General features: G+C 43.3%; 1 protein-coding gene across 3 annotated transcripts in view; it reads left to right on the forward strand.

Moving 5' to 3' along the window:
• IPO9 (importin 9) overlaps nucleotides 1-14656 on the forward strand; it is a 60628-nt gene that overhangs the window by 39889 nt on the left and 6083 nt on the right. For all 3 annotated transcript variants that reach the window (XR_016438855.1, XM_090025230.1, XM_090025232.1), the window contains 6 exons: nucleotides 1126-1401; nucleotides 5883-6049; nucleotides 9349-9482; nucleotides 11753-11872; nucleotides 12212-12313; nucleotides 14205-14281. Coding sequence is in view for 2 of the 3 variants with exons in the window: in XM_090025230.1 (XP_089881356.1) it covers nucleotides 1126-1401; nucleotides 5883-6049; nucleotides 9349-9482; nucleotides 11753-11872; nucleotides 12212-12313; nucleotides 14205-14281 (876 nt within the window). In the remaining variant the exon portion in view is untranslated. The remainder of the gene's footprint in view (nucleotides 1-1125; nucleotides 1402-5882; nucleotides 6050-9348; nucleotides 9483-11752; nucleotides 11873-12211; nucleotides 12314-14204; nucleotides 14282-14656) is intronic.

The raw sequence follows: 14656 nt of genomic DNA on the forward strand, positions 1-14656 counted from the left end.
GTAACATCCGTAGGGATGGAGCTGAGGGAGTGCAGGGTCACGTTAGTTCAAGGTGGTGGATAACACAGGTGAATCACTTGACATCGTACCATAACCTAGTCTTTTGGGGGTTCACTCTGCCTAGAGGGAAACCAAACTTTGCTCACTGGCAGCCAGAAGGAAATAACTGGAGTAAAGCCATGTCTTTCTGGCTCCAGTTAGGGGAATGGGGGTGTTCAGGGCAGATTTCACTGTCTACTGTTAAATCCTGATTGCTTCAGAATTACTGCTTAATGCAGCTAATTCTATGAGTGGTGAATGCTTCCTCCCTGGTCACTGCTATTAATCCATGTTTCCTTCCTTTTCTCTTCCACCAAAATCCCAATCTTTGGGTGGAAGAAGAGAAAGAGGAAATTGTATCTGTAGTACCAGAAAACACCTTCTATTTTCTGCCTGTTGGCGTTCTCTGCTGATCCTTGTTCATGCCATAGTTTTAAGCAAGTGGGACTTCCAGGTTTGAGACAGAGCTCTCTGAGCCTTTCCACTTTTAAAACAAGGTTTTTAGTTAAAATTTGAAGCTCAATTACCCACCTAATCTTAAAAATGGAGAGAAGCAGCTCTTTGGTTCCATCTGCCCTTTCTTATTGCCAAACATAAATTTTGGCAGCACTTCAGTGAGAATGAGGTAAAACACTGCATGCTGTATTGTGGCACTGCACTCTTTTTGTTTAAACAAATACAGAAGGTCCAGCTTTATTGTAGGATTCATTTGACCATGTTCATACCATGTTGCACTCTTAGCTATTGTGGTCTTTAGGTGGTCAGAATCCCTCACAATGTATTTGAATACCAGGCTACTGGCATAGAATGGCAGATATAAGCACTTGAGGTTATCTTTATTTTTACCAAGTGTACCTATACAGAGCTGCCTGAACATAGCAGTGTGTATGACTTATTAAATCATTCTTTCTATCGGTGGTCATTTTGCAGCATATTCAATAAGAATTAAATATTTAACAAGGTGTCACGTTTAGCTATTCTTATTTAGGGTGCTTTCTGATGTAGTGAATGGGCGTTCTTGTTTGCTTGGGAGTCTACAGTGTGGTCAGTGACAGTCTTAACAACAATTCTCTCTCTTGTTTTCAGAATGGTGGTGAGTGTCTACGTGCATATGTCTCAGTAGCATTAGAACAGATTGCGCAATGGCATGATGAACAAGGCCACAATGGGCTATGGTACGTGATGCAGGTAGTGAGCCAACTTCTGGATCCGCGGACCTCTGAGTTCACAGCTGCTTTCGTGGGCAGACTGGTCTCCACGCTGATTTCCAAAGCAGGAAGTGAGCTGGGAGAGAACCTGGACCAGATATTGAGAGCGATCCTTAGCAAAATGCAACAAGCAGAGACACTCAGTGTAATGCAGGTAAGTAAGCTGAAGACTCAGTGGAAACTTTTACCAGTAGCAGGAACAGAGATTTCACCTGGTACTAAAGCATTTGCTTGATTTATTGTCCATTTATGCAGTTGCAGGTTCCATATACTTTCCCAGGGAAGTTGAGCTACAAAAACCTGTTCTCTGCGAACACATTTACCTCTCTTGAGATATCTGAAGCATGGATTCAGTTTTGCATTGCTGTTTTTGGCCGCCATCTGCTCTGGTGCTTCTTTTTGATCGTAGAATTGAGGTGTCCTGAAGAGGGAAGATAGAATTCTTAGTCTGTTCTAGGCATGCTGACTACTTACGACAATAAAGTACGCTTCAAGTAGAAGTAGGAAGGGTTGTTACTTCTTTATAGAAGCAGTTCTAATACAGGTACAGGAATACTGTCGCATACGTAGAGCTATTTGGATCCCTTGGTAAACCAAGCTCATTCAAATAATATACAACCAAATGCAAGGTCATTAGTGATTTTATTGTGGAAGCCCCTTCTGGGCCAGATCTGGATCTAGCAGCCACAACAGATCTGTGTCTGCTCAAGGAGCTGTGTGGATTAATGGTGCTGCTGCTTACCTTGCCCTGGAATTCCTGATCCTCCTGGAAGCTCAACAGGGCAGAGATGGCCTGTGGGCTGTGTGTTCAACACCTCTTCTTCAAAGGTTGCAGTATTCAGGTTACACTGGGAGCTCATGTTCAGTTGGTTGTGATACCATGGCAAGGAGAGCAAGTGCAATTGTTGCATGTATAAATGGTGAGAAGGTTTTTCATCGCATGTAGCATTTTTAATGACCTGCACAAGTCTAATGAGATCCAGTGCCCGGGAGCTGAGGATAGGTAATCTAAGGTTATAGATGGATGTAACAAGTATATTGATATCGGAGGGTACCAGTATAAGCTGCTTGGATAAAACCGGTTATGTTTGTATGGTTCTTCGATGATTCAGGTGTAGCAAAACCATTCACCTGCTTTGATTAGGGTAAACTTTAACCTGCGTTGATTAGGGTAAACATGTAGTTTAGATATAACTTGGATTGCTGCAGGACCATACAAATATAACAGCTGAAACATGCTTCTGAGCAATAGCTCCACTTTCCTTATTAAAGCAGTTAAATATGTTTGGTCATACCCTTAGAGCAGAAATGAGATGCAAATATTTGAAGACTGCAAGTAAATAGCCATTAGAACAAGTTGCATAAAGATGTGATGAATTCTTACTTAAAGTTTTTAAATCAAGGTGGATGTAGTTTGAACTAGAGCATATCTTAATCAGAAGTTACTTAATGTGAAATGGGAATTACTAATAGAAACTCTTTGACCTACTTTATTCATTTGGTTTTGCTACCACTTGTATAACCACAGATAAATGAAGTCAGTTCAAAGAATCATAAAAAATGAGGGTTGGAAGGGAGCTCAGGAGGTCATCTAGTTCAACTGCCTGCTCAAAGCAGGACTGTCCCCAACTAGATCATCCCAGCCAAAGCTTTGTCTAGCTGGGTTTTGAAAACCTCCAAAGATGGAGCTTCCACCACCTCTTTGGATAACCTATTCTAGTGTCTTACTACCCTCCTAGTGAGAAAATGCTTCCTAATATCTAACCTAAACTTCCCTTGCTGCAACTTGAGACTGTTGCTCATTGTTTGTCATTTGCCACCACTGAGAACAGTCCAGCTCCATCTTCTTTTGAACTCCCCTTCAGGTAGTTGAAGGGTTGCTATTAAATCCCTCCTCAGTCCTCTCTTCTCTAGACTAAATAAGCCCAATTCTGCAAGCCTGTTCTCATAAGCCATGTCCCACAGCCCCGTCATCATTGTCGTTGTCCTCTGCTGACTTCAATTTGTCCATGTCCTTTCTGTAGTGGGGGGCCCAAAACTGGACACAGTACTCCGGATGTCGCCTCACCAGTGCTGAATAGAATGTTTTTGTTACTTTTTTTAGGGCTGGAAGGGACCTTGGAAGATCGAGTCCAGCCCCCCGCCTGAAAGGCAGGAAGTCAGCTGGGGTTATAGGATCCCAGCAAGATGAGCATCCAGTTTTCTCTTGAAGGTGTTCAATGTAGGTGCTTGAACCACCTCTGATGGCAGGCTATTCCAGACCTTGGGGGCTCGGACAGTAAAGAAATTCTTCCTTATGTCCAGCCTGAAATGGTCTTACAGTAGTTTATGACCGTTTGATCTCGGCATCCCTTGGGGCGCTCTGGTGAACAAACGTTCCCCCAGATACTGGTAGTCACCCCGATAAACTTATAGGTGGCCATCAGATCACCCCTGAGCCTGCACTTTTCCAGGCTAAAGAGCCCCACAGCTTTCAGCCCGTCGTTGTAACGTCTGTCTTCCTGACCTCTGATCACGCATGTGGCTCTTCTCTGGACTCTCAAGCTTCTCCACATCCTTTTTGAATTGTGGAGCCCAAAACTGGACGCAGTACTCCAGCTGCGGCCTCACCAAGGCCGAGTACAAGGGGAGAATGACGTCCTGGGATTTGCTTGAGAAGCATCTATGGATGCAAGCCAGCGTTTTGGTCATTTTACTAGCCACAGCATCGCATTGCAGGCTCATGTTCATCTTGTGGTCAGTGATGACCCCCAAGTCTTTCTTCTGTAGTGCTAGCCAGTGTAGCACTGCCGAGCCTGTAAGGATGCTGTAGGTTTTTCCTCCCAGGGTGGAGAACCTCGTGTTTTTCAGTGTTAAACACCATCAGGTTCTTGTCCGCCCATTTGCTGAGCCTGTCCATGTCAGCCTGAATCACCCACCTTCTTCTGGTGTGGATGCTTTGCCCCAAAATTTGGTATCATCGGCAAACTTGGCCAATCTGCTTCTGACTCCAGTGTCCACATCATTGATGAAGATGTTGAACAGTATGGGTCCAAGGACAGAGCCTTGGGGGACCCCACGGGTCACAGGGCACCATGATGATTGACTTCCATCAACCGCCACGCTCTGGGTCCGACCATGGAGCCAGTTTCTCAGCCAGCAGATCGTGGTGGATACAAGGCCACAATTGGCCAGTTTTGCCAAGAGGTGATCATGGGATACCAAATCAAAGGCTTTTTTTGAAGTCAAGATATGACATCAATCTCTTCTCCCTTGTCTAGGTGATAGGTCACCTGGTCACAAAAGCAAATGAGATTGGTCAAGCAAGACCTACCTGCAACAAACCCATGCTGGCTATCCCTTAGGATGTTGGCATCTGCCAGTCCATTAAGGATGGCCTCTTTAATAAACTTTTCTAAGACCTTCCCCGGGATAGAGGTCAGGCTGATGGGCCTGTAGTTTGCCGGATCCACTTTCCTCCCTTTCTTGAAGATAGGCACCACAGTGCCAGTCTTCAGGCACTTCACCAGTGCGCCAGAAATTCTTGAAGATCTGTGCTAGAGGCTGGGCTGTGATGCTCACCAGCTCCTTGAGTACCCAGGGGTGCAGACTGTCAGGGCTGGCTGACTTGAAGGTATCCAGCCTATCTAGGTGTTCACATTGATGGAGGGCAGGGGATCTACCTCACCCGAACCTCTTGGTCCCGTAATGGGCATGGGCATCCCATAGGGCTGATGAAAGACCGACACAAAGTACCCATTTAATAGGTTGGCTTTTTCCTGGGTGTCAGTTGTCCTACCTGGTTTAGCAGGGGTACAATGACAAGGGAATAAACACTTCCCTTGTCCTTCTGGCAACACACCTTCCAGTGCAGCCCAGTATGCTGTTAGCCTTTTTGGCAGTAAGGGCACACTGCTGGCTCATATTCAGCTTATTGTCCACTGTAACCCCCAGGTCCTTTTCTGCAGAACTGCTGCCCAGCCACTCGGCCCCCAGTGCAGGACTTTGCACTTCTTGTCCTTGTTGATGCCTCTGACTTTAATCTGTGCGTCTGTAATGGTAAACATTTCAGGAGAATAAAGATTTCCTGAGTGGTGGTGGGTTGATTTTTTTTTTTTTTTGTGTGCCAGGCCTCTTAACCTAGAATGTGCTAGATCTCTTTGAAGGTAAGCAGCCCTGCAGAGGAAAAGGCAATACTTGTGTGGTAGAGTACCCTGAAATGCAGCAGGAGGGTGAAATATTCCTTCTTAGAAAGATGAAAAATGTTTGCCATTGCTTGGCAGCAGCACTGGTTACTGGCAAAATCCCATCCCTTCTCATGAAATGGGATGGATGGAAATGTGTTCTATTTTGATCTTCTTGTCTTGTGCATCCCTTTGATTTTGTGTAATGCATTTTCAGGCTGGCATCCTGAGAATCTATGCCATGCTTGTGTGCTACTCTAACGACATCTGTGCCCACTGGAATGCAATTGCTTTCCTACTTAGTGAACTATTTTCCTAAGGGATTTTTGTTTTGCCTTGTTCTAGTGTTAAGCCCACAATGCTTTCAGACACAGTGCTTTGTCAAAAACATGCCCCCCCTTTATCTTTGTGCTTTGTAAAGCATTTCAGGCTCTTAAATATATACATTTAGTGTTCTTTTTTTCTTTTGTAGTCTTTGATCATGGTATTTGCTCACCTGGTTCACTCTCAGCTGGAGCCACTTTTAGAGTTCCTGTGTAGTCTTCCTGGGCCAACTGGCAAGCCTGCCTTAGAATTTGTAATGGCTGAATGGATGAGTCGCCAGCACTTGTTTTATGGACAGTACGAAGGCAAGGTCAGGTAAGACATTGTATAAACTGGAATAAATTTAATCTGCGTGGAACAAGGGTCATACCTTATTTCAATGCTGGACTGAAATCTCTTCCTTCTTTGTCAGGCTGCACTGAACAGCACCTTAGTAAGTGGAGAGAGAGGGCCACAGTTGCAGAACTGGAAACTTTAAGCATATTTTTTTCTGTTTACTGCTTGATCTTTTCTGTGCTGGGACAGAGTCCCTGCCTTAATGAATAAGTAGAGAATGTACTAGAAAAAAATGCTTAGGAAAGGATCTGTGAGGAACATAAATGTAAGAATTGGTGAGTGCTACTCTTATAGATATATTGATTAGCATTTTATGCGGTGCTTTACAGTTTTAAAGCACTGTATACAATGATATTTCAAGTGTGATCCAGACCATCAGTAAGGGAAAGTGGCAGATCAACTGAAATGATACTGTCCGTAGTTGCCTCTGTAACATTTTATAAAAAGTTAAGTGCCTTTCTAGTGCTTTAGTGTTTGGTCCCATATTCGGGAATTTTAAGTGTGTTGTCACCTTGCTTTAGTGTCTTTCTGTGTTTTATTTCACTAATACTGTAAATTTGATAAGTACATGGGTAGAGTAGGAAGCTGTTTGTTGTAGTGGGTGAGCCCTGGTGCAAGAGTCACAGTGCCGTTCTGCCACTGACCCGCTGTTTTAATTCGAGCTGATTTCTTCCGTTCTGTGCCCCTCTGTTGCCCCAGCAGCCTTACCTGGGGTTCTGGGGACCTCCCGGGGCTTCAGCCACAACTATCCTGCTGTGTGGAGCCTGACTGGCGGCTCCAGGTGGCCCAGCTCTGCTTCTCAGCAGCATGCACTGTCCAAGTGTGCGTTGCTCCTTTTTCCCCTGCAGGTATTTTTGACTGCTAGATATCCAGGGGTCAAAAAACCAAAAACCTGCAGGAAGAAAAAACCTGGCCCAGTGCATGCTTGGGCAGCATGCTTTTGCAGCATGGAAAACACCAGACTGTACAGTATGTGGTGCTGCAAACATGCAGGGGATAGCACTTGCTAATATATCCAAGCCCCAGAAATGACCCTGTCTTCTAGGAACCCACAATTTTATTGGAATTCAGTAGGACCCAATTTTCAGAGTTCCGGAATAACTTTTGAAAAGAGACATGCCCATAAATAATTTACGTGCTTTTGTAAATTTTACCCAGTATGTCAAAACACTGCTTAATATATCAAGAAAGGTATCGAGCAATATTAAACAATATAACAATATTAGAAACAGCAGAGATGGGGAGAAGGGCAAGATGTAATTGAATGCTTTTGATATTTTGTGATATAAAATAAGAGATGGGATTATAGTTGGAAAGGCAGCCAAGGTTCAGGAATGGCACTTTGAGCCTTGGGATAAGAAGGTCTTCAGGTTGTTATGGTACAGAAGGTATGAGCTAGGGGACAGGCTTAGGTCACCATAAAGTTCCTTTTTTTTTTTTTTTTTTACTAGTAAGGGGATGAGAGAGAATCACTGGAAAAATGAGGGGAAGGCAGGGGACCTTAAGCTTTGTGGTGTCAGGGCTGGCTGCAAAGGTCTCTGGGGAAAATGAGGATTTTGCTGTTTTCTCTTTTAAGAAGTCTACAAGATTTTGGGCATAGAGTGAGAGGAGAAGGTTTCATATAAATGCTAGTGTCTGAACAAGTATGAAAACAGATGCTACATTTGAGGTGGCTCTGGTTGAGTCAACCTGAGACAAAAGCAGCATAACTCTTTTTAGGTACTTTGCCCTTCTGGCAGTTAACTCGAATAAACCAAACTCTAAGGCACATTTTATCTTGCATACTTCACAGGTACTTAACGTGGGACAATGGGCAGGATATCAAGACAAAAGGCTTTTTCTCAGGGGAAAGAGGCGGTCTATTTTTACCCAGCATGTGATTTCTGCCCAGGTGTTACCCTCAGGAAGCCACTAATAAACTGTAGGCAGATCTGTCCCTAGTGGGGGGCATGAATCAGGGCAACTCCCCCGGACCCTGCACTTCAGGGAGCCCGGTGGAGTGGGGCAGAGCAGTGGTGGCGCAGAGCTGGGCAGAGTGATGGTTCCACATCCAGCCACTTGCTACCCACCTGCCGACGCCGCCACTGGCATCGGTGGCAGCAGCAGCTTCTTCGTGTCTGGAGCCCAAATGGGCTTACTTGCCCCGGGCCCCGCACCTTGCTGGGGGCAGCTCTGACTGTAGATTTAGTTGTTTGTCTAATTTTATTTCCATTTTGGTTGGAATGTGCCAAATTACTGTAATTTTTAGGTGGTGTTGGGATGATGTTACAGCCATGATAGTCCAGGAAAAATGTGAGAAGCAAGGATTTTTGTGGGTGATATCTTTTATTGGATAAACTGTATAGTTGGGAGGGACAAGATAGGCAAGCATTTATTTACTACTGTACGCTTCCTCTGATCACTTTAAATAACGTGAAAGAAAAGCACCAAACAAGTATTCAGAACCATCAAATTACTTATACCCTGTAGCTGTTTTCTCTTACCTGTTCTTTTCTTTTGTGTGCCTTTTTAGTACATCTCCACCATTCATCATTTCTCCCCCCCACAATGACTCCTCAGTCTACATTTTCACCAACTGCCTGTCTTGTGTGCATACCAGCCCAGCCTCCGGCTTCTTCACTTTTCATTCCATCCAGGAAAAGCACACACCAACTGCTGAAACTTCCTTAGCCTGGCGAAGGGTTTTTGAACCCAAAAGCTTGCTTAATAATTGTTTTCCAACTATTTAAGTTGGTCTAATAAAAGATATTAGATTCACGGAAAGAACTTTGTCTGCCTTTAGTACATCAAGACTAAGTCTGCGTGAGCTAGCGCAGTGTGTTGTACGTAGGCACCTCTCGCATTTAGGGTCCCATACAGGTAGCAGGATTTTTGAACGAATGGACAGGACATAGTTTGGTTATCAAATTGGTTATATAACTCGGCAACATGACATGCTAAGAAAATGGTTGCAGGACCTTACATAAATGTAGGCTGAAAGTTATTCTTCTGAAATTAGGCTTAAACAGGATTAATGTGAGACTTATTATGGACAAACTAGGGGAAAAAGCAAAGAAGGATGTGCTTCCTGAATGTCTGCAACTGGAACTACATCCCTCTTCACATGTTCTTCACGTGTGAAAAGGAAATATTTTTGTTTCTGAGTTAGTGAACAACTATAGAGAGTGAAATTTTTGTGAGGAAGCCTGAAAATTGAATGCGCTTTATTTTGATTCCTGAATTTTGGATTTTTTAGAAGATAAAGGGAGACTTGTATTGTATTTCTTCTTTCTCCTCAGCTCTGTTGCATTGTGTAAACTCCTCCAATATGGCATCAACACAGATGATAAACGACTTCAGGATATTAGGGTAAAGGGGGAAGAAATATTCAATATGGATGAGGGAATACGCACACGGTCCAAATCGGCCAAAAGTAAGTAATTGGATTGCCCTTACATTATTGGATATACAAATGGTACATTTTGGCAGGTGTTCTAGAAGCCTTTCAAATGGATTATCTGGGTCTTCTGCAATTTTTTGGATATACCTATTGATTCTGTACAGACTTTCTTAAAGAAGGGCTTGGGACACTGTTGATACACTTCTGATTTAAAATTAAAGGTGAAATGGGTAGCTCCTTGGATATGAAATCCTTCATTGCTATATCGAATAAAATTCTGTCCTAATTGAGTGACCTAAAATTGATACCGTTATGTTGCTTGTCTATGTGAATCCAGGTGAAATGTGTTCAGTGGACACTGTAGCTTGTCACAAGTGCAACTCCAGAGGGGGAAGGTTCAGTTGAAGGGAGGCCTACACCATGATCAGGCAGTTTTGCATTTAATAGAAGACTTCATTCTCTTATGATTTCAGTCTAGCTTCTTTCATTCATCTCAGATTCATATGAAAGTATTCTTCAGTTTGTCTGGTTTTCTAGTCTTTTTAGATGGAGTCTCCTGTATAGATTCACATGGTGGTTCTTCATTATCATTAGAAGCCGCATTTGGAAAATGGTGCCTCACTGTGTTGGGCACTATGTTATGTACTCGTAACAAAATGGTAGCTCTCAAGCAGGGATCATCATTCCGAATATCTGAATCTGCAATTTACTGAGCCTGTGCTCACTTGTGAAAGTATGCAGGGTTGAGGACTAAGAAGACCAGTGGAAACAACCTAAGCCAGGGGTTGGCAACTCCTGACGCATGTGCTGAGCATGGTACGCAGGGCCATTTTGTTGGCAAGCAGCTGCAGCCAGCCACGAAGCCCAGGTTGCTCCCAGCAGGTGGCTGGGAGGCTACAAGATCTGCTGCAAGTAGACCAGGCTTCTTGGGCCGGCTGCAGCCGGGAGGCTGCAAACAGCTGCTCCGGTATGTTGGCACTCAGGCACCTTGCAAAGTAGACATTGTCTTTTTTTTGGCACTCTGGCCAAAAAACATTGCCTACCCCTGGCCCAGGTGATACCTGTCCAAAGCCCACAATTGCTCTTCACAAAGAGAATGGTAATTGCCACCTAGAGCGATTTAGGAAGGTTAACTACCATTCCCTTTTTGCTTTTAGTTTATTATTCAGACAGGAAATGAGATACTAGTTTACTGTCTCTGTTGCATTTATTTGGTCTTGCCTAGGGCTCCAACTTGGGCATTTCATGCCTAGCCCCTCATACTTGCTCTCACCATTTAAAATGTGCTCATAGTATTCCCCTGTACTTATCTTCAGCTTCTCACTATCTCGTACCCAGAAGCTGCACAACAGGGAAGTTAATACCAGCACCTAATAAATAAGTAGCAGAAGATTTGAGATGAGAATTGTGAAGACTGCAAATGTGGAAAGTTTCTTTTTAACCTTGTTTAGTGCAGTTTAAGTTGTTTGCAACATGTCCCTCCCCCATGGAGCAGCTTATTACAGTGACCAAAAGATAGAGCTCCAGGATGTCAGGCCTGCTTCTGCTTCCAAGGAAGTTGATGACAGAATCCTCTTTGGCTCTAACTGTGACAGAATTTGAGGTCTGAATCCAAATACTGATCTTCAGCACCTGTTGTTCTTGCAATCTCCACTGCCACTACTTAGCAGTGTCTGTGTCCAAGTTCTTAACAGGACTACTCATCAGGCCGTCTTCCAAGTTGAACCTGCTCTTTCATTTTTTCCTTGACCTTTTTACTTTTATTCATTTTGCAGCTGTCCAAGTGAAAAACTTAACTTTGTTCCAACCTTTTATTCCAAAGAAGGAAGTTCTTCTGGGATAATTTGTATATTGAATAAAATTTTGATTTTCTTCAGTAGGCTGGAGTATTGTTGTCAGACACCCTAATCTCCCAAATCCAGTAGTAGTTTCTCTTCTATCTGATGACCCCTCTCTCTTCCTCCCCCATCCCCTAATTGATATTTTTTGTTTTTTTGCGGGAGGAGCATATCTTGTAAAAGTAAGAGTGCCTAGATCCTTTTTTGACAGCTTGGTCTCATGGTTACCTGTTAATAGAATCCATTGTAATTTAAATAACAGAATTGCAATAAATTAAGTTGTAATTAATTGTTTGGCTTTGCTGTTTTCTTCTCTTTTCCAAACAGGGCTGAATGCACTTTTTTTCAACTGAAGGTTTGGTTTTTCTCTGAATGTTTATAGCTACGCAGTGTATTTTAAAACCCTCCAATTCAGTGGATTCAAGCTTCTTTTCTTGAAATGGTCTGCTTCCTTCCCTCTTCTAGATCCTGAACGCTGGACAAACATTCCTTTGTTGGTAAAAATCTTAAAACTAATAATAAATGAGCTTTCTAATGCAATGGAAGCAAATGCATCTCGACAGACAGCAGCAGACTGGAGTCAAGGTATTTTTGCTGGTGGTGTCTTTCCTCATTTTAACTGATTCAGAATGAATTGAGCATTGAAGTTGCTAGCAGAAATATGCAATCTCATCACCTCAGTGCTGTCTTTTGATTAGAACAGCCTCAAGCCTCTTACTGATGTTAACAGTCCGTTAGGTACTTCTCTTATAACCTTTGAATTTTGTTTGTGTTGATAGAAGGCATATAGGCTTTCTTTTCCGTATCTGAACACTTGCACATAGGCAGTTTTTGACCCTTGCACTATTTAAATGAGGGTAGTTGTTATGAGTCCATAATTGATATGTTCCGTGTTGGTTTAAGATGCTTTTCTTTTCGCAACAGATGACTCCAATGATATGTGGGAAGATCAAGATGAAGAAGAGGATGAAGATGAAGGTTTAGCAGGACAGCTTTTATCAGATATTCTTTCCACAAATAAATATGGTAAGCAGCAGTTCTTAAATACTGTTTTAAACTATTGTGAGCTGTAAAGGATGTACAGTTACGAACATTAACATTTCTCTTTCCATTCAGCAGGTATTTTGAAAGTAGCAAGGTGAGGGAGAATGACTTGGAATGAAAGAGCAGGGTGTGGTTGGGGACAGTAAAGGATACAATCTGAAGTGGGGAATTTGCCTGTGAATAAGTGTGAAAGGGAATCAATTAACAGAGCATTGTCTGTTTTCTTAGAATCTCAAATGCTAATATGGCTTTAGATGATGCCCCTTAGAGAGGTCTCAGAGGTGAAGAGACTTTTGCAGGGTCCCATGAGGCTAGTGTCAGAATTGCAGATAAATTCCAGTTCTCTTGAAAGTCTTTTGTTAAAACAGAATGGACTTGTGTGTGGTTATCTTGAGCTGATATTTGTTGTGATCTGGAGAACTGAAAAGAGGTGTGTGCAAGTGGGAGAGAATCTGCCTTGGTACTGCTAAAGCAGCTTAACAATTTTCTCTACATTAGCATGAGCACAGGAGACAGAATACTATTATGATACGCTGGCTCTGCTCCAGCTACCATGGCAAGAAAAAAAAACATAGGTAAATTTTAGTGTCAGGAAATGATCCAGGTTCTTTTGTAATTTGGAGAAGACTTCCCTCCCTCCCCCTCCCCCCCCCCAACTTCATGTCCTATTCAGAAAGGGGCTTGTCTGTGCACACAATGAAAATGACCTTATAATGCACAAACTCTAATAATGCCCCTTTGGAGGATGCTGGGTGCCTGAGCTGTGCATGTGGTGGTGGTGGAGTGGACTGGGCTGCTCATGCTACGCATGACAGGCAAGAGCTGGGTTACACGCATTGCAGGTGGGTGACATAGCTGGGAGGTGAGGGGGATGCAGCCGAGAGGGCTTAAGCTGCCTGTGCTGTCCAGACAGGTTAGCGAGGAGACAGGGTTTTGGGCTGCCTTTGTGGCAGGTGAACACTCAGGAGGGGGTGCACATGTGGCAGGCAGCACTTGGGCTCTGTGCCCTGTGCCTCATAAGGCCACTAGGACTGTGCCCTGCAGGGTGTGTGGATCCTGGTTGCTCAGAAGTTGGGCAGCTACCTGGAGCTGCATTTATAACTTTACAAAGCATTATATCCTTGTAGAAGCCTCTGGGACAGATATTGTGCTTGGCATTGTGGTTTGCCAGGGAGTTGGCAGAGGGCAGTGGAGGGTGCTTTTGAGAACTATTTCCAGATGTGTGGACACTGCTTTGGAGTTGCTTACCAGTGAGTCTGTGCATGTTCAGAAGGAGGAAGTCAAGTTTAATAATTATCAGCAACTGATGTTTTTTGAGATGTGTTGTCCACATACACATTCACATCCTGCCATCCTTTTTCTCCTTTGAGTCAGAAGTGCAATTGAGAACTGAGGTGCAAACAGCCCTTTATTTTCTTGGCTGGGATGCACAAGGCGATAGGGCTAGAAGGCACTGTGTGGATACTGCCAAGGCGGAAGAGTGTCTAGTCAACCGGAGAGGACATGAGACACCATCACAACTGAGAATGTGTATGTGAACAACACCTCTCTAAACTTCAGTTACTTATAAGTAACTTCATTTTACTTCATCTCACAAATCATGATGTTCACTCATGGAGTGACACTCAAACACATTTGTTGGGCTTCTTGGTTTCTTGTCTCAACTGGGAGTGCCTAAAAGCTATTGCCTCTGCTCCTCTTCATTTTGCCACTTCTCACTGCTCTCAACCCATTCAAAATAAATGTAATTTTTATCTAAAATGACACTTCTGAGACCAGCTTGCAACTAGATCTCTTCATTGATGGCCTAGTAGGATGCTTTCTAAAATAGTTTTGTTCTCTGTTGCCAACACCTGCTTATTTTGCCTGACAGATGAGGATTACTATGAAGATGATGAAGAGGATGATCCAGATGCATTAAAGGACCCTCTTTACCAGATAGATCTACAGGTGATATGTTAGAGTAATTTTTGCACTCAAATTTCACTTCATTTCTTATTGTACCTGTGCAAAAAAAAAATCTGAGTACTGCTGGCATGAGAAGGAGCAGTCATCCTAGTATAACATTTAAATATGCTGAATTATTAGTCAGTTCAGTGGGGGCTGGGGTTGCACAGAAACTAAGGCGCATGGATGACAATCTAGAGGTTGCAAGTTTTAAGGACATAGCAGAATGCTCATGGTGTGGCCTATAAGTTTCCAACAAAATCTGTGAGTTCTGTTTAAACACCTTGTCACAAAGACACAAAAAAAGGAAAGGAAGAAACCATTCTGGTTAACTTGATTTGGAAAGTAACAGACAGACTGTCAAAGATGCACTGGAGA

The sequence above is a fragment of the Crocodylus siamensis genome, chromosome 13 (genome assembly GCF_052110815.1).
Source record: "Crocodylus siamensis isolate JL-2025a chromosome 13, ASM5211081v1, whole genome shotgun sequence".
NCBI lineage: Eukaryota > Metazoa > Chordata > Crocodylia > Crocodylidae > Crocodylus > Crocodylus siamensis.